This window comes from Leptonotus elevatus, chromosome 8, assembly GCF_054856555.1.
Source record: "Leptonotus elevatus isolate MCC_2025b chromosome 8, RoL_Lele_1.0, whole genome shotgun sequence".
NCBI lineage: Eukaryota > Metazoa > Chordata > Actinopteri > Syngnathiformes > Syngnathidae > Leptonotus > Leptonotus elevatus.
This window is the reverse complement of record NC_141246.1, coordinates 5,578,609-5,596,675: the sequence shown is the minus strand read 5'-3', so window position 1 is coordinate 5,596,675 and position 18,067 is coordinate 5,578,609. Positions and strand designations below refer to the sequence as shown.

General features: G+C 40.4%; 3 protein-coding genes across 5 annotated transcripts; 1 reads left to right on the top strand and 2 right to left on the bottom strand.

Moving 5' to 3' along the window:
• Positions 1 to 393: 393 nt before the first annotated feature.
• gprin3b (GPRIN family member 3b) lies at positions 394 to 4,590 on the bottom strand. The gene is made up of 2 exons (XM_086083088.1): positions 4,448 to 4,590; positions 394 to 2,596 (listed from the first exon to the last, which is right to left on the bottom strand). Exon 2 carries the CDS (start codon positions 2,539 to 2,541, stop codon positions 874 to 876), a length of 1,668 nt encoding a protein of 555 aa, XP_085939214.1. The 5' UTR covers positions 2,542 to 2,596; positions 4,448 to 4,590; the 3' UTR covers positions 394 to 873.
• Positions 4,591 to 5,651: 1,061 nt separating this feature from the next.
• Positions 5,652 to 10,734, top strand: elmod2 (ELMO/CED-12 domain containing 2). Of its 3 annotated transcripts, XR_015095718.1 has the most exons (10): positions 5,652 to 5,799; positions 6,533 to 6,690; positions 7,041 to 7,069; positions 7,441 to 7,538; positions 7,614 to 7,743; positions 8,482 to 8,615; positions 8,720 to 8,788; positions 8,944 to 9,077; positions 10,191 to 10,428; positions 10,660 to 10,734. XR_015095718.1 is itself a non-coding variant. In XM_086081696.1 (9 exons), exons 2-9 carry the CDS (start codon positions 6,546 to 6,548, stop codon positions 10,340 to 10,342), a joined length of 891 nt encoding a protein of 296 aa, XP_085937822.1. In that variant the 5' UTR covers positions 5,652 to 5,799; positions 6,541 to 6,545; the 3' UTR covers positions 10,343 to 10,734. The 3 variants fall into 3 exon arrangements, 2 of the variants coding, with proteins under 2 accessions (XP_085937822.1, XP_085937821.1); XM_086081696.1 differs by having other exon boundaries at positions 6,541 to 6,690; positions 10,191 to 10,734; XM_086081695.1 differs by having other exon boundaries at positions 10,191 to 10,734.
• Positions 10,735 to 10,740: 6 nt separating this feature from the next.
• On the bottom strand, positions 10,741 to 16,202 carry ucp1 (uncoupling protein 1). Its single transcript, XM_086081694.1, has 7 exons — positions 16,087 to 16,202; positions 14,289 to 14,426; positions 14,011 to 14,221; positions 13,100 to 13,297; positions 11,865 to 11,966; positions 11,568 to 11,748; positions 10,741 to 10,973 (listed from the first exon to the last, which is right to left on the bottom strand). The coding sequence occupies exons 2-7, from the start codon at positions 14,412 to 14,414 to the stop codon at positions 10,859 to 10,861; spliced, it is 933 nt and encodes a 310-aa protein (XP_085937820.1). The 5' UTR covers positions 14,415 to 14,426; positions 16,087 to 16,202; the 3' UTR covers positions 10,741 to 10,858.
• Between the last annotated feature and the right edge of the window lie 1,865 nt (positions 16,203 to 18,067).

Genomic DNA, 18,067 nt, shown 5'->3' with positions numbered 1-18,067 from the left:
GTTAACTAGTGAAGTCATGCGATTAATTACGATTACAAATTTTAATCGCCTGATTCCCCTAATTTTTAATAACCTTTTCTTTTCTTTTTGTTTTTAAGAAAAAAAATTAAAAATTAGGGGCGTCGGGCGATTACAATTTTTAAACGTAATTAATCGCATGACTTCACTAGTTAACTCACGATTAATCACAAATTTTAAATCTGTTCTAATACAAAAAATAATAATTCTAGGTTTTCATACTTCTGTTAACAAAAGTGGGAAAAAATGTTCAACTGGAAATAGTTCAAATGAATTTTTGACGTCTATAGCCGTCAATGGCAGTGAATGAGTTAAATAATGAACCATCAAAGCACTGTACGCCGGTAATAAAAACGTGTGACACTCAACTTGTTCTTGTCATCTTTTAATAGAAACCCAAAGAGTAAACAGACATGTGTGCATACAGTCTCTTAGTCTTTTTCTGACAGCACTAGAAAATGTTCATGAAAGACGGGATGCGGGGGACTTTCAAAATACGGGACCCCGAACATCTCAAAAACAACTGTGATGAGATGTTGGTTTCGCATATTTGCCCAGTAACTCATATCCGCCTGTTTTCCATGTCATACAGCCATTTGCCATTGCAACTAATACACATGCGTTTCTCTATTATTGCCATTGATTAGTTTATAGACATATCCTCTCTTTTTTTTTGTTTTAAATATCCGTTTCTATCAAAATTAGTTGTTCATTTGCATACCGTTTAACTTTCTTTGATCACAAATGGTCTAGTCTACGACATTCTGAGATACTCACGTGCCGTCGCGTGGCATCACTACGGCGACCGCCTTGAACTCTGGGGGCGGGTGGGTGAGTTTAACATTGGCTCAACCTCTAATCGAGGACAGCGGAGGGAGGGGGCCGCGCGCAGCAGTTGGGGCGGCGCACGTTCCGCAGCATGGACCGAAACGGGTTGTGCTGTCGCCGCTTGCTCTTCTTGCCCGCCCTTGGCGAGTCCAGGCCGGTGATGGACTTGCGGAAGGAAGTCTGGGCGATCAGTTTTCTCTCCTGCTCCTTGATCTTGCACTGCAGGTGGTTTTGGATGGCAAAGCCCAGCGATTCAAGGTCCACGGATGCGCCGTAGACCTCCCAGGTCATACCCTGCTCATCCCAAACCACATCGTGGACGCTTTTCCGCGTCTGCTCCTCGTCGTCGCTTCCCTCGTCTTCTGCCTGCTGCTTGCCGGAATTGGCCTCAGTACTCGAATCTTTTGTACCTTTTGCTTCCTCAAACTTGGATGAAGCATTTGTGGTTTCGGAGAGATTGATCTGGGCTGTAACAGCCTTGTCTGCAAATCCGGATTTGGTAGGGACGTCCGTCTTTTGGGATTCTCCGAATTTGGTCACGGGTATTTCCACCGTATTTCTCGTCTCTGGCTCCTTGCGATTACCGTGCTCGATGTTGATCTGATACACTGGTTGGATGCTGCTGAGGATGGAGGCGCTTTCTTTAGGCTTCGCCCCCAGCTTGGAGTCGACTGCGGCAGCGGGACACATTTCTGCTTCAACAGTGAGCTTCTCCGTAGTTGGCGGTGACCGCGCATTCATCTGCCGGAAGCCCAAATTCCCGTCGGCCTGGTAGACGACGGTGAGGCTCTGCGGCTCATCGAGGGCGGCGGCGGCGTTCAGCCGGAAGGGCAGCAGGCTTGGGCTGGTGGACACGGCCTTGCAGCTGGTGCTGGCTACCGCCTGGACCTCGGCGTCGCAGCCCCGCTCGACCGCGGCGGAAGGCAGTCGAGGGGAGGTCATGGTGGAAGCCTCCCTGTAGAGCTTACGGTGAGGCTCGGTCTGTCTTTCCTGATGTTCCTGGACTTTTTCCGTCACCTGAGGCAAAGATAAGGGGTCCGTCTTCAAGGGTGCTGGCTGGTGTTTGTCTATGGATACGTGGTCAGTAGATAATTTGTCTACGGGTACTTCTTTGATATCCTGGCTGCTGGACGAAGGCGAAGTCGAATTGAGCAAGGATGCGGTTTCCGCGCTTTGCTTGAGCTCGGGCGGCTCTTGAAGAGAAACGGAGTGTTTCCGTTTGTGACCAGGCTCCTTGGGACTCGACTTGTCCTTGTCTTTGTGAACGGGCACGCTCCCCGCAGACGCCTCTTTACCCGGTTCAGGCGCCAGGTGCCTTGAGCCATTGTTATGGTTTGATGAGATATTCCGAGCCGAGACGGTAACCTCGTCTTTGGACGTTTTTACTTGGCTCTTACAATCTTTGTCATCAGCCAGGTTTAACATGTTGCTAATGTTAGCGTTAGCATCTCTTAGCTCTCCCACTTCAGCCGTACCTTTGCTGGACATGTCCACAGTCTTCTTGAGGGTGCTAACGGGCACTACCGACGCCGTCTGATCCTGTTTGTGACCAGGTGATGCGCAACAAACTTGGGAGGGTTTCAGATTGGGATCCGTGGTCCAGTTGGCGTTAGACTCCTCATTGGCGAGCGTGTCCGCCGCGGCCAGCTGAGGCACCATCTGGACGGTCACTGTCCTTTTTGGGTTGGATCCCATACTGGACGGATGCGTTCACGCTGGAACTGCTGTTGTAATCCAAATGTGCACTCTCCTGCAGCAGGAGGAAAAGCAACAGCCATCATTGAGAGCTCTTTACAAACACAACCGAAGTAACGTCAACGACCCAAAAATTTTACAAGAGCCGACTAACGCCTGCACTGAGCCTGGAGCAAAATTGGATTTTAGGGCCCTCGATTTCTGACAATAATATTGACTATTAATCACTAATGCACCGACTACAAACTTATTTCTACAGTGTTACACTACAGAAGAAGGAGGGGTTAATTTACATAACATTCCAGACTGATAAAGCAGGAAGTGGGATACTAAATAAGTGAAATCATCTAGGCCTACAAACGTAACAAAAAATAAATCAGTATAATATAAAAAACTTGCTGTAAATTTATTTTACTTTGATGCAACATGTTCTTCCTCTACTAATAAAAATAAAATACTATATAATAAAATCTAACTATAAGTGTATTGCTGGAGGTTCCATTCTTGTTAGCGCCAATGCGTCATTCAGTTGTCAATTGTTGTTGCCATAGAGACAGATGTCAATAAACATTAGTGTACACATTACTATAATCTTGCCAGACACTTATTAGGCACACCAGAGATTCAATACAAGAGCTACAGTATCAATGATGCTGCATTTACGGAGATAACAGCGCTTGTTTTTTTTTATCATTATTATTATTTATTTTTTTATAGAACATAAACAATACGAATTAACAGAACACGCCAACATGCCTGAAACGTTAATCCATTTGTAATTTCAATGTTCCCAATAGATAAACTAAAGTTTTTTCAACCTATTCTCTGCCACTTGCTGTACAACTTTTTTTTTTTTTTTTTTTTTAAACAGTGCTCTTTCCGAAATATTCTATCACGCCTCAAGATGGCACCAAAGTCAAGTCTAAATAGGAAAGTAGTGCAGGGCGGTCAAAAGGAGTTGAAGTGATATATCTCGACTAACGGTGAGCTCAAACTACACAACTTTTTTTTGTTAATCTTGACGGTCGCTATGTCAGATTACCAGATAAATTCTCTCTGTGTCTCGGACCGGGCGGGTGGCACCGACCTGACCCTGCTCGACCATCGCGTGCTACCACCATGGTATGGAGCATGGCCCGACGGCAGAAGTCGTCAGGGTGGTACGACAGCAGAATGAAAACATGAGCAGGGACGGATGAGGGTTTAGTTCGCAACGCTGGGATTATGTGAGATGTGCATCAGGGCCAACAGAAATGAACGCAACTCTAACCTCTGAGTCTGCACATTAGCGTGCCATGGAAGATCCTCGGGTTTGCAGCCCAAAACTGTCCAATTTCACTTAATTGGTCCAAAAATGATTACATGTTTACCACAAGTATCTTTATTTATCGATATATGCCAGTGTTGTATAGTGCCCCGTGGGACCAGACAGACAGACAGACAGACAGACTCCATCACTAATTCATTACATTGACGACATTATTGAAGGCGATCAGTTGTAGTAACACAAACACCATCAGCTTCCAGTTACCATCAACCATGACAGGGTCACACAACATGCAGGTGCCTTAGTGGGCAGACAATTGAATCGTTTGTGTTCGCCCTCCCACTATTCGTGCACCCGTCTGTCACCACAGTGCAAACATTGACGGGGAAACACATTCTCATTGCCTTTACCGTTTGGCGTCAATTTCATTCATTTGAGAATGAGGCATTGTGTTGTTGTTGATTTGCAGCAAGACGAATTCACGCCACAAACATGTTTATCAATGTGGTATATTTTGTGTGTGTGTGTGTGTGTGTGCAGATTTGACCTTGCGGGTGCACGCAGCGAAATAATAAAGCACAGTGCAATTACGGCGTGTGTATTAGGGGTGTGGAAACAAGATAAAGGGGGGTCGCTTACCTTGACGGGGGCGCTGCGGTTGGCGCATCCGTGTCAGCGAGAGATGAGGAGGCTTGAAGAAGCCCTCGCATGAATATGGAGACGCACACTCGGTGACATGAGCCACGCCCTCCCGCTGCCTACCAGGAGCCGTTTTTCTTTTTCTTTTTTCCTCCTTTTTTTTTTGAAGGGGGGGGGGGGGTGCTCCGCACACAACTCAATACAAACTGCAGTGACTCACCACTATAAATAAATTAATAAAATAATAAAATAAAATAAAAATAGCGGACTGCTGGTCGAGTGTGTGCACGGTGCATCAGAGTAAACAAAAATATATAATAATGTGATGAATGATGAATGGACAAGTACGTGGGACCACGCAGCTTCATTCACCTGCAATGCATTATCATGACGTGCAAATTGTGCAGTAATTTCACACACACACACAAAAAAAACACTTTATGAGTGAAAGGTGCGGCACCTTAAAATTCTGCAGTGTTCTGCAATGTTGTAATATGAGTTTGAAATTATATTAAATTGTTTTAGGATAATACTTTTCGGTTTAAACTATCAATATAGGCAGTTATAAACCTTGGTGGAACTTGGTCCTCAGGTAAGGGTGTACACGACTATTCCCCCAAAGTCAGCTCCCCTGTATTAACCCTAATGAGGACAAACAATAATGAAAATCATGGCTGGATGGATGTTCACAGGCACATGAAAACAACTAAAGGAATGCATGTTATAAAGTGCAACGATGATGACTCAATGAGAGCATGTACACGCCACTTGCAATTAAACGCAACAAGACGGTCCTGTGGCGGCACCTAGTGGCCCGTTTGTGAATTGAAATTAAAATAGTCAGCTGCATGCAAATTAACTCACATCATCCAGTTTTTTTTGTTTTTTTGTCAAGGCAGCTTGTAACAATGTATCAGCCCGCAAGATGCGACGTCGCGTGAGTGTTTTGCGAGCAGCCAAAAGTTGCTTAAACACTCAGACTGGAAGCTCTCAACAATTCTTACTTATGAAAGGCAATTTTCCAGTTTCCTTGTTAAATTTGTGCGGTGTTGCATGCAACCGAACGCAGCCAAATGCACACGGATCTTTCTTATTTTAGCTTTTGCGCTATTCACAGCCATTCATTTTGTCAACACTTTGCCCCCACTAGCTTAGCCTCGTTGTACGTAGGCAGGTCAGGTCAAAGGCACCACTTCCGGTAACTCCAGCTGCAGCAGGTCGTGCCGCGATGACGTCCTGCTGTTGCAAATTGCGCTAGCATTTACTGCTCGTCGACTCTGAATGCTCGTTTAGGATACGCTCTGGGCACGTTAACTTTTTTTTATTTTTTTATTTGTACTAGAACAAGAAAGGTAAGACAAACGCAATTTAACTGTGACTAGTGTTAAAGCAGGCTTAGCCGAGTAAGCGAAGCTAACTACTGTACAGTTTTGTTTGCCACCTGTTGTCCAGACGACGCTTTCGCTATCATAAATTGGGCACGAAGTCACTTGGTTCGTTCTTTTTTTTCCGTGAAGTCACACATTGCTGCTGTTGAAGCGCAGTGAAAGCGATTTACTTGCCCGTGTTGGTATCATTATAGCTCAATGTTTGTATTTTATGCTAGCAATTACCTCGGAGGCTAATTTAAATGAGCTGCGCTTGTTCACATTGTATCAAGTACATTTAATAACCACAATTTTAACGCAGGAAATATTATTGCTTGGAAGTATAAAACAAATAATACATTTCCGCCGGGTTAAATAAGCACTATGAGTTATTTTCCTTTTAAATGGCTTATACATTTTGCTTGACATTTCACTGCGCATGCTCACTTCAGCTCCAAACATCAGCCGATTTTTTGTTGTCGTCGTGACTAATAAATTAAATTAATATTTTAGCACAAATCATTGTTTTAACGACAGAAATATTACTCCTTAATAATTCACGCAGACACAAAACTAATAACTAACCTTCCATGTTTAAATTTGGAATAATAATTACAATTGTGTGTGTACAAGTTGTTTTTCCTCACAGTTTATGCTGCTGTGCTTTTTGATTTTAGTCACTTCTGTTCAAATTTAGTAAAGTATTTTCCTCTCTTAGCATTGCAGGAAGTATGCTGGCGTACATCTGGCAGTACGTGTACGCGACCTACTTGAGGTATTGGCTCAAGTGGCTCCTCAGGCAGGCAACGGGGACATGCGAGCTGCAGAGGATATGCTCGGGATATGGGCCAGGGGCAGCCAGAACAATAAATACAGGTTGGGATAATAGTTAAAGTTATATATTGCTGGTGTTGTGAAGAATTATTGCATCCCCATCATCATCATAATTTTTTAGTAAACTTAAAAAAAAAAATCGTGCTTATTGAACCATTAACATTGCATCATTAAATAAGGTGAGTATTTTCAATACTTTTAGATTGGTCACTACTTTAAAAACACACATACGTGGGGAAAGACTAAGAGTACTGATGATACTTGTGGGAAAAAATGTGAAATTTGCCACATTTGGGCACAGGTTTTGCTCTAATGCTAGCAATTCAAAACAACAAACAAACAAAATGTTGATTTTGAGTTACCATCTTACGATTGTCACTGTGCCATTGCAGAATACTCTCTGAGGTCGTCAAAAAGCAAGGTAAGCAGATCATGCATATCTTGGTAGGCGTCAAGACTTTCGTTGTTAGTCAAGCTTCGATAATACTACATAGCACGGTGGGAGCCTTACAACCCATGTCACAACAGCACAATTATCATTCGGGCAAAGGTCTGCACTGTAAACAGGATTATCCTGATTTGTTTTGTTTGGTGTCTTGTTACTCTATGCCTTGAAATTAGCATCCAATGAAATAAATCCATAAAACCAATGCTCACTGAACCTTACTTTTAGGTAGTTTTGTGTACGCTATCTGTGCACTCGGTGGATTTTTTTTCCCCCTCACTTCTGTTGTCTCCAGTTGATGTCGACAAGCAGCTATTTCCTTTACATTTCTTCTTCTCCCTCTGCAGCTTCTACGAGGTGCCGCGGAAAGCAGTGAGGAGCACTTAGAGAAACACGTGGAGCAAATAATGAAGGAGAAGAACATCAAAGAGGAGACAAATCCTCTGTAAAGCCACACTCATTAGGAAACTGATCAGTCCAAGTGTGTTTAGGATTAAATAACATCCCTCCTTCCTTGTAGTTTCAAAGAAAGCCTGCACACGTCGCTCCTGCAGATAACGGGATACAAGAGCCTGTATGTATCCGTGGAAAACGTCAGGAAGGAAGCGTTCTGCCCAGAGAACCCTCAACATGAATCCATGCTGTTGAAGGTGTGTATAGGAACAAAAGGACAAATAATCCACTCTGGCGTGGCGTTGTCACAATAGCAAATTTGTGACTTCAAAACTGTGCTTCCTATCAAGCACCTCGATGCCGATGTTGAAACGATGCCAAGGCATAACCTGAAACATCAGTAAAAGCATTGATGACAAAAGATGAAACTTTAAATTCGTAGTATTTTTATTCAAATTCAGAATCAAATTGGTCGGTGGGGAGAACATTTAACAGAAAATTTCGAGTGGGTTGTTTGCGATAATTTGCAAATCGCGAATTTTCTTCATGCTGTGCATACAATAAAATTATGTTGTTCAAAGTTTTTAATGCAATTATCAACATACGAGTGGAGAGATTTGGATAACCTTATTTATAATTGCATCATTTCAAATCCGAGCCCAACAAGAAACCACAGATGGCCATATTAACCCGAACGTAAAATTACTGACACAATGTTGTGTCCAACTTTACACCCCGAAAAAAGATGTAACCACTTTAAAACATACAAACAGGACACTCTAAAAAGAGAATTGCTGAACCAATTTAAGATTACAAATTGTTGACACCCTTTTTTAGAGTGTAATTAATGTAGCATAAGCAGGATGCACTCATACCGACTTCTAAAAATCTTAAATGGATGTTTTTAAAATGTTTGCCCAAAGTCTCGTAAAGAAACACTGAGATTGTTCCACGTTCCACCTCATAACGCGAGAACTCAATTGCGTCACCCTCAGCTTTGGGAGCTGCTCATGCCGAGCGTCACGCTGCAGTCCCGGGTGAGCAAGCAGTGGGGGGACATTGGCTTCCAAGGGGACGACCCCAAGACGGACTTCCGAGGAATGGGCATGCTGGGCCTCACAAACCTTCTGTGAGTGGCTTCTCCAATGTGAAAGAAATCCCAGACACGTTTCACAACCCTCTGTTAACACGACCGTATTGATTCTTTTTTTTTTTTTTTTTGTTTCCTTCCAGCTTCTTCAGTGAACACTACACACAAGAAGCTCGCCAGGTCCTCTCTCATGCCAATCACCCCAAACTGGGGTGAGACACGAGCCCCTTTCGTACTGCGCTCTGTGCGGTTCTGGCTCAAACGCACCAATTTTTGTCCAAACTGTGTGTGAAAGTCGACTGTGCATTGGAGCCTGTTTTCCCACTTGCTGTAAAAGCCGTCACGTTATATCGGACCTGTATTCCAGGTACTCTTACGCCATTGTGGGGATCAACCTGACCGAGATGGCGTACAGCCTGCTGAACAGCGGCGCTCTCAAAGCTCATTTCTACAACACGGTGCCGGGTGCCCCCGAGCTACGGCATTTCCATCAGCTCTATTGTGAGTACGCCGAACTCACAGATTGGATTACATACAGCAAATGAACCATCGTATAACATATCATTTGTGTGTGTGTGTGGGGGGTGGGGGGGGTACAAACGTAGTCCTCCACTGCATATAGTATCATACCAATTTTGGGGGGATGCTAGTGCATTTTTATGCTGGTAAATAGTCCAGTCTACTCCACATACAAAAAAACCCCAGTGCTCTGTAATTTTGTTCGAGATAATATAGCGTTTTTACTATGTGAAAAACATATGTCCATTTTCCCCCCCATTTTTTTTTATTTTTTACGTTTTTTAGGATGTCTGCATTTAGTTTCATCTCAAAAACGTAAAAAAAAAAATGGACATAGGTGTTTTAAGTCCTTTTTTTAAAATGTATTTTTTATTTTAAATTTTTGGGGATGTCTGCATTCAGTTTCATCCCAACACTGTAAAAAAAAAAAAAAGAGAACAATTTCAAGTTATTTTTTTTCTTTATTATTGTTATTATTATTATTATGTTTTTGAGATGTCTGCATTCAGTTTCATCACCCCCCCCCCCAAAAAAAGAAAAGTCCTTATTTTTTTTTTATACGTTTTTAGAATGTCTGCATTCAGTTTCATCCCAAAAACGTGGAATAAAAAAAATGGACATTCGTGTTTTAAGTTTTTTTATTATTATTTTTTTTTTAATGAAAAAAAAGGACATAAGTGTTTTTCACATAGCAGCGACAATATACCAATTTTTGGTTGGAAATATTTTGCGTCTTTTTTTTGTGTGCAGAATGTCAGCCATTTTTTCTGGAAAGTTGGAAAATAGTCTAGTGTCCATCATCTGTGTACAAAAAGCAGTGGGCTGTAAATTAACGAGATCCTAAAAGAGACTCACATTGTGAACCTTTTTGCAGTAAAAATTGCCTTTCAAGCGGAATTTGACGGCCATCTTTGTGGAATACTGTAAAATCTAAATCTGTGCTTTGTTATGTGAAAATGGTCCTCTTATGATATAATATACATAGCTAGAATTTCTGCTATATTCCATGTCTTCGCCTAATCATGTTGGCCATTTTTATGGACTGCCGAAAAAAAAAGCCCAGCGTCTGTGAGTTTTGCTCGTCTCCCAATTCAGGCTACCTGGCGTTTGAGTTTGATAAATTCTGGCTGGCGGAGGAACCTGAAAGCATCATGCTGTTCAACCAGTACAGAGAGAAGTTCCAGCACGTCGTCCGGACCCTCCTGGAGGATCCCCAAGTATCTCTCACTCTCAAAGCCACGTCTTAAACTTAACGCTTCACCAGGGGGGGACGGGGACGCCAGCCTGGAAGCAGACTGAACAAGATACAAGCACAAATCTCTGGAAATTAGAGGTAACAACCATAATATGATGTTGATGATGATGATTAGGGTCCAAAGACACTTTAGCAGTTTTGGTCAACTAAACAATGATAATAATAATAATAATAATAGTAGTAATATTAATCATAATAATAATACATAGAATAGAAAATAACACTGAGTTGGCCATCTCAGGATTTTGATATTTATGTCCGTAATATAGTGACATTTTTTAATTTATTATTATTTTTATTTTTTTTTAGACATATTGTGTGCATCCTCTCTGTACGTTCATCCTGTTGGAATCGAAAACTGAACAATAAAGGAACACACACACAGCAGAGTGTAAAAGAGGGTTTGTTTATATTATATAGTATTCTTCATCTAAACAACTTTTACATGTGAGCATTATGAACATTCGGGCAGATTTGGACGTCGTACTAAAGTGCAAATGTTGCGGGCTCAGTTGGAGGCGTCGAAGCGCTTCTTGGTCACCATCATGGCGCGCTTGATTTGCTCGAAGGAGACGAACATGACAACGTTCCACGAGCCGAGCCTCAGGAAGGACGGCACGAAGCTAGAAGCCACAAAAAGGGAAAATGATGGGATGGTAGGGTAGAGGTTTGATCGCACTCCTTTTTTTCTCTCTCTCTCTTTCAATTCAGTGCAGTAGTAGAACAAAAGTGATTTTTCATGGCAGATACCAATGCCGATTATTAGTCGTGAAGGAGGCCGATAACTGAAAAGCATTCAAACTGTTTGCGACCTCCAACGACCCTCTAAAAAAAAACTAATCGAAATTCGCTCTCCTCGCAAACGTTCACCGCTCAGTGGGACACAGTCTTCGTATGACCGCATCTTTCCATCTCACTTTGAGTAGTAGTAGACCAAGCAGTACTATTCTTCTTCTTCTGTGTTTGCACTGTATTATACCACCTCCTGGTGGCCAAAGTGGGCATGCCAGCACAATTAAAACTCTTCACTGCTGTCGTGCGAGTAGCGTGCAGATGTCAACGAGTGCACAGTTTTGCGTCACTAATAAAAAAAGAGTTGAATGACGAGGCGCTAGTCGTTCTACTAGTGCGCAGAATTGTCTTAATCATGAGGACAAAGAGAGTACTAGTGCAAGGATAATCCAGCGCTCTAGTAGGTTCGCGTTGGCAAATCTCACCCCTTGTAGAAAGCCGTTGGCCCCTCTTTGGTCATCATGGTCCAGGCGCAGTTGATAGCGCTGCGGTACTGACCCGGCGGCGAGTTCATGTACCGGGTCTTCACCACGTCCACCGGGGAGGCGATCACCGTGGTGACGAAGCCGGCGCCGAAGGCAGACACAAAGTGGCACGGCAGGTTGTCTGTAGGGAGGGGGAGGGGGAGGGGGGGGGGGGGAACACCACTTGACAGTCTTATCAGCCGGAGGGCGTGAGGGCCCCGGGCCAATGGGCTGCCTCCGTGTCGGGGCGTGCGTCACCTGACATGAGCTCGTGTCGAAGGAGGGCCTCTTTGATGAGGTCGTACGTCACCAGCTCGGTGCAGTTGACCAGCGCGTTCCTCGTGATGTTGGGTAACGTTCCTGGTGGGATTGGACGCACGGCAGCAACACCGTTTCGTCAACCGCCCAAATCAAATCGCTCTCATTTAAAGTGTAACAAATGATAATCATACATTTTGAAAAATACATGTCAGGAAAATATATGGAAACTCGAATTGCAATAATAATAATGTTAAAAGTGAAAGTTCCATACTGTTGCTATAAATTTGAATGAGGTATGTTTTCCTTTTGCATCAATTGTGTCGGAATGATAAACATTCAAACACCGACAGTGTAGAAATCCACCCATTTTCAGAAGTAACCACAATAAAAAAAATAAAATTGCAAAAATAAATGTTGAACTTTATTATATTCTTTAGTAATCCCATTTAAGTATTTTTTTTTAAATTCTTGGATTACATGCATGGAATTTTTGTATGAATGATATGAAAATTGAGGGTTTCCTACTTGAAAATCTTCCTTTGAAAAATGCTGATTGATTACTCTGTTTCTATTTTTATTTTATTTTACATTTTAAATGAAAGTGAATATTATAAAATTGTATGCTTTTACAATGTATTAAAAGTAATAAAAATAGTTTACTAAGTGCATTTATTATATATTGTATTGCATTCATATGTCCAATAAACCAAACCAAATATGGCAATAGCTTTGTCAAATTAAGAATTAAAACATTCAAGCTGATAATTTGACATAAAATAAATACAAAAAGTATTGTAAAATTTCTTATCCAGTTTATTATTTACACTTAATTATCTTTATGTTTATTTGATTTACCTGTGAAATTCTGGATGACCATAATGTAATACAGTATTTTAATAATACCATACATCAAAAGTTAATCAGCCTAATTGAATTTAATTTACTAATATTTGAATTTCCTTTTAAGAACATTTCAATTTGTGATTGAAATATTTGTTTGAATGTCTATTTAAAAAAAAAAAAAAAAAACTCTTCCTGTCAGCCATTTTGCATTTGAAGTAATTGTTGTTGTTTTTTTTTTTACTTTGAAATATGAACCGCTTAACATTTTTCAAAGGTTGCAAAAATGTGTATAGAGAAGCTGCAATAGGCTAACGGCACAGACCAAACCGTCAACATCGAGTCTGCACGTGCCCCCACGTGACATTTTTGTAATTTTTGTCACAACGTACCTTTCCAGAGTCCGCGCAGTCCTTCGTTGCGGAAGATGTGCCTGTAGGCCTGCATGGTGCCGCTGTAGCGCCGCGCCACTCCGTCCAGGTTCATTTGAGCCTGGAACCTCACCTTCACCACGTCGGTGGGCTGAGCGAACGACACCGCCATGGCGCCCGTCGTGCAGCCGGCCAGGATGCGCATCAGCACTCCGGCATCTGTTAAAATAGTTGGTGAAAACTAACCACACAAAAAAATAAAAAATCACATTGAGAAAATATTTTTGTCAACAAAATAAAATGAAAATGCTAAAAAAAAAAAAAATTACAAAAACAACATCTTCTTTATACAACTATTAATTATAACAGACTTATTCGTTTTTCTCATCTTTATCAAATAATGAGGTTCATTTTAAAGGTAGTAAGAAGTTAATATTTTGCCAATAATTAATGTGATTAACTCGTTCACTGACATAAATTCATAAAAAACAAAACAAAGAATATTAAAAATTAGCAGCAACAGGCGATTATAATTTTTTGGTATGTTTAGAACAGATATATAATATGTGATTAATCATGAGTTAACTAGTGAAGTCATGCAATTAATTACGATAAAAAATTTAAATCGCCTGACGCCCATAATTTAAAAAAAAATTAAGGCTGCATCAAAGCTTTCTGTATGCTCTAGCATTAAAAAACAAAAACGTATAAATACGTATATATATTTTTTTAAGTATACGTTTTTGGGAGCAAATGAGTTAAGGACCTCCCAAAATGGCCACTTGAAATCAAAATAGCGGACTTCCTGTTTCTTTTCGAATAAGAGTTCTTTAGACTTTTTTGGGGGGGTCTCCTTATGATAGCCCTGCCCACCAAAATTCACATTCCTAAGTGAATTTCGAGCTCATTTTAGCTCGACTTTTAAAACGTACTTTCTTTCCCCCCGGTGTAGAAATCTCTGACGTTGTCGTAGAGGCCGATTCGCACCGAGGCGAAGCACATCTGCCGCTGCAGGCCGGCCACCAGCCCGTTATAGAGCGAACGCGGGCCCTCGGTGCGGATCATGGTACTGATGGTCCCGAACACGCCTCTGTAGCGGATGGCCTTGGCTTCCGCCGCCGCCACTTTCTTCTCGCCTTGGATCTGAACTCCACAAACGGGTTTTGAGCACTCATCGTAAACACACACAGAAACACGCGCCGGCGTTTACCTGCAGTCTGACTTTGGCCGTGTCCAGGGGGAACGTGATGAGGTCGGCGATGCACGCCGCCGCCCCCGCGCTCGCCATTTTCACCCCTAAGGGAGGGGGCACGTCTGAGGGTTTCAGGCCTACCATGTCGCCCACAATCTGGAGGTCGCACACACACACACACAAATGTGTCAGTATAGTGCGACTGACAAAGCGGCAATAGAGAAAATCTCCCAAATAACTTGACACCAAAAATGGTTTGTGTTTTTTTTACAAGATGGCGGCAAAGCACTTTTTGTTTTTATTAGATAAGGCTACGGCTTGACTAAATAAAGTTACCCCCTTCACTTCCAACAATTTCTTGGCTCCAAGATGGCGCCAAAGTCATTTTTTTTAATACTAGAAAAAAACAGCCAATAACAGAAGATAGGATGCCCCTCTCTGTCCACCCCCCCCCCCAAAAAATTTTTATCATAATTTCTCAACCATGAATATTTGGTGGTTTGCTATATACAGCACTATCCTGAATATTTGCCGTTTGCTATTTAAAAAAAAAAAAAAATAATTGTGGGAGCTTTGTTAATGCCCTTTTCACACTGCACTTACTAACGCGCGGTGCACCGTTAGCAACCCATTAAGTGCGTATGTGCTACAAAGGCTCGTGAAAATTGATTTGATGTCAGATTTCCGAGTGCTAACAGCAAAAGATCAACCAATGGCAAAAGCCTGTTACTTCCTGATAGGCGGGCTACGCTAGCTTTTCTAAAAATGGGCAAACTGTCATTTCGTTTTGGTGTTTATTTATCTTATTTTGTGCTTCTTTTTTTTTCTCAAAAATTAACTCACTCAAAATGTTGATATTTTTTAAGGTATTATGATTGTCCTCCAAAGATTAGGCCTTCTCATATTGCGATATAGGGCAGTATATAAGACCCAATATGATTAACTAAGCCATGTCTGCCATCTAATGGTAAGTGGTGATATTACAACTTAACGATAGTTAATGCAATTCGCTGTTTGGCACTTACAAATTTGCATATTCACTGATTTTTTTTCTTTTTCTTTCACTATCTTTTAAACTTTTGGCATTTTTCTGCATTTTTTTTTTTTTTACCATTCACAATTTTGTCGTTGAAAACGTGCATTGAATGTTCATCAGTGCTTTTTGGGGTTGTAATTTTTTTTTATCTGGGGCCTCCAGTTGCACATCCTTTAAAAGTAAGTAGACCCAGTCAGTGTACAGCTTGTGTAATCGTATAAATTGATTTTCCTCTCAAAATAACAAAACACACACACAGCAGTTAATAGCTAAACCGCTGGCAACAAAAGTGAGTACACCCCTTAAGTGAAACCCACTTAGCGGCGAGGTATTTACTGTAAAGCAGTTCTTCCCAATGAGAATGTCAGACATCATCTGGTGTTTTGCGAGAAATCTTTCTATTTGACTTAATTGGCCCAAAAATGACTTATTTCCGACAAAAATTGGAATGTATTTATGTATATAAACTTTTTATTTTTATTTTTATTTTTTAAGCATTTGGATGCTTATTGTCAATTTTTGCTTTTTTTTTTGCTACTGTTTTTTATTGTTGTTGCCATTTAAAAAAAATTAAAATAAAAAATCAGCATATTCATTCATTTATACGGTACATCAATTGGTTGCCATAAAATTTGTCTTATTTTAATTTAGTACATTTTGAGACAATTTTGTCTGGTGGTATTCCATGAGTTTTTTTTTTTTTTTTTAATGTAATATGGTTCAATAAAAGTTAGGCAACTTAACAACATCCTGTAAAATATGTACATGAAGTTGACTTACATGGCGTGAAATGTGGTTTCTCAGATGTCGCCGGGCAGGATTAGCAGATTGTAATCCATAAAGGGCAGGTAGGATGTGGTTTGGCTCCGTTATTTATGTATTTACCCCTCGCCCCCCCCCCCCCCCCCCCCCCCCCCCTCCGACGTCTTTATGATACACCAAGCGAGAGGCGTTGCTTACCGTGTCCCCCGGAGTCAAAAGTCCAGCGACTGTCAAAAAGTCAATGTTCAATTGAGCGCTCTTCAAACAAACAACCTTGTCATAGGCCTCCCGCGTCTCCGCCCCCCCCACCCCCACCCCCACCCCCACAACATCTGGTCTACAAATGACTGCAACCTATGGATGCCATTCCCTGTCATCATTAACTAAAAGGAAGTCATCAAACATTTATCAATGTATTTGTTACTATGTGATGTCCGCCTGTTCTGCGCTCCGAACGGCACATGACGGCGACAAAGGGCAAAAGTTGTGACTGAAGTTCACAGCGGAGCAGATAAGAGCTTTTTGCATGTGCGTGTGAAAAAAAAAAAACATGACGTACGGAGGAAAGGAAAAGTCGACATAAATGTCAGCAAAAGCTTCCCCGAATAGCTGAAGTTGATTTATTTAGGGCCGGTCCATGAGGGTGTGCACACTTGTGCAACCACACTCATCTCAGCTGTTTTTTATGTCCTCTCTCAAAAACGAAAGTTGTTCTTTTTCCCATGCAGTTTATAGGTCGCATTAATTGTCGATTAGGTTTCGAAATGATTGACCTTTTTTTTAAAGTTGCCTTTTGAACAGGGGTGTGTAGACTTTATCAGCTGTCCATGACAAATAGGATGCACATGTAAGATGACAACGTTGCAATACACACGGCGTATCATCGTCGATTTAGTAAAACTCACGACTGCAGGGGTTATTTTGATGGCAGGTTTTTGAATCAGTCAATAATTTGTTACTTTTCTACAAATAATTTAACTCATTGCCATTGACGACTATAGACGTCAAAAATTCATTTGAACTATTTCTATTAGTTTAACATTTTTTTCCCACTGAAAACCTAGAATATATATTTTTTAGAACAGATAATAAAGTTTGTAATTAATCGTGAGTGAAGTCATGTGATTAATTACGATAAAAAAAATTAATCGCCTGACACTCCTAGTTTTTAATAATCTTTTCTTTAAAAAAAAAAGATTAAAAAAAAATAACAAAAAAATTATTAACATATTTTTTTTTCAAAAAATAAAAGATTATTAAAAATTAGGGGCGTCAGGCGATTAATTTTTTTTATCGTAATTAATCGCATGACTTCACTAGTTAACTCACGATTAATCACAAATTATATATCTGTTCTAAACGTACCAAAAACATTTATGGCCTGTTTCTCCTAATTTTTTCTATTATTTTAGTTTTCTTTAATGAATTTATGTGAATGAGTTTATTTTGATTTTTCTTTTTATTATACTCTGTGGGTGATTTTTTTTTTTATGATTCAATATTTATTTTTATTTTCTACTGATAAATTAAAAAAATTATCGTACCCATTAGATAATAAAGATCCAAAGGGAAATATTAGTGTTAATAAATAAGTAAATATATAACTTAAAGATATTGAAAAATTATATATTAAAAACTAGTATTGTACTAATATTGTTAGTTAATTGAGAAAATATTTTCTACATTTTTTTTGATAAACTGAAATGGTAATTTCTTGCAAAAGAGGACAGTATATGTTTGTACAGTATTATGGAAAAAATAAAATAAAAACAAAATTAGATTTTATTATTAAATAGCCCCCCCCCCCTAAAATAAGAACATTTGATAACATACGTGTAAACAAATCATTATTATTAAATTATTTTGAATTAATTATACTAACATTTAAATCATATTAAAAAAAAATCTTGTTTGCCAGAAAGCACAATTTCGTGTAGTGTAAGATCGCCACCTTGTGGACAGATTGTTCCATTGCAGACTTGTATAGGAGTAATTTGTT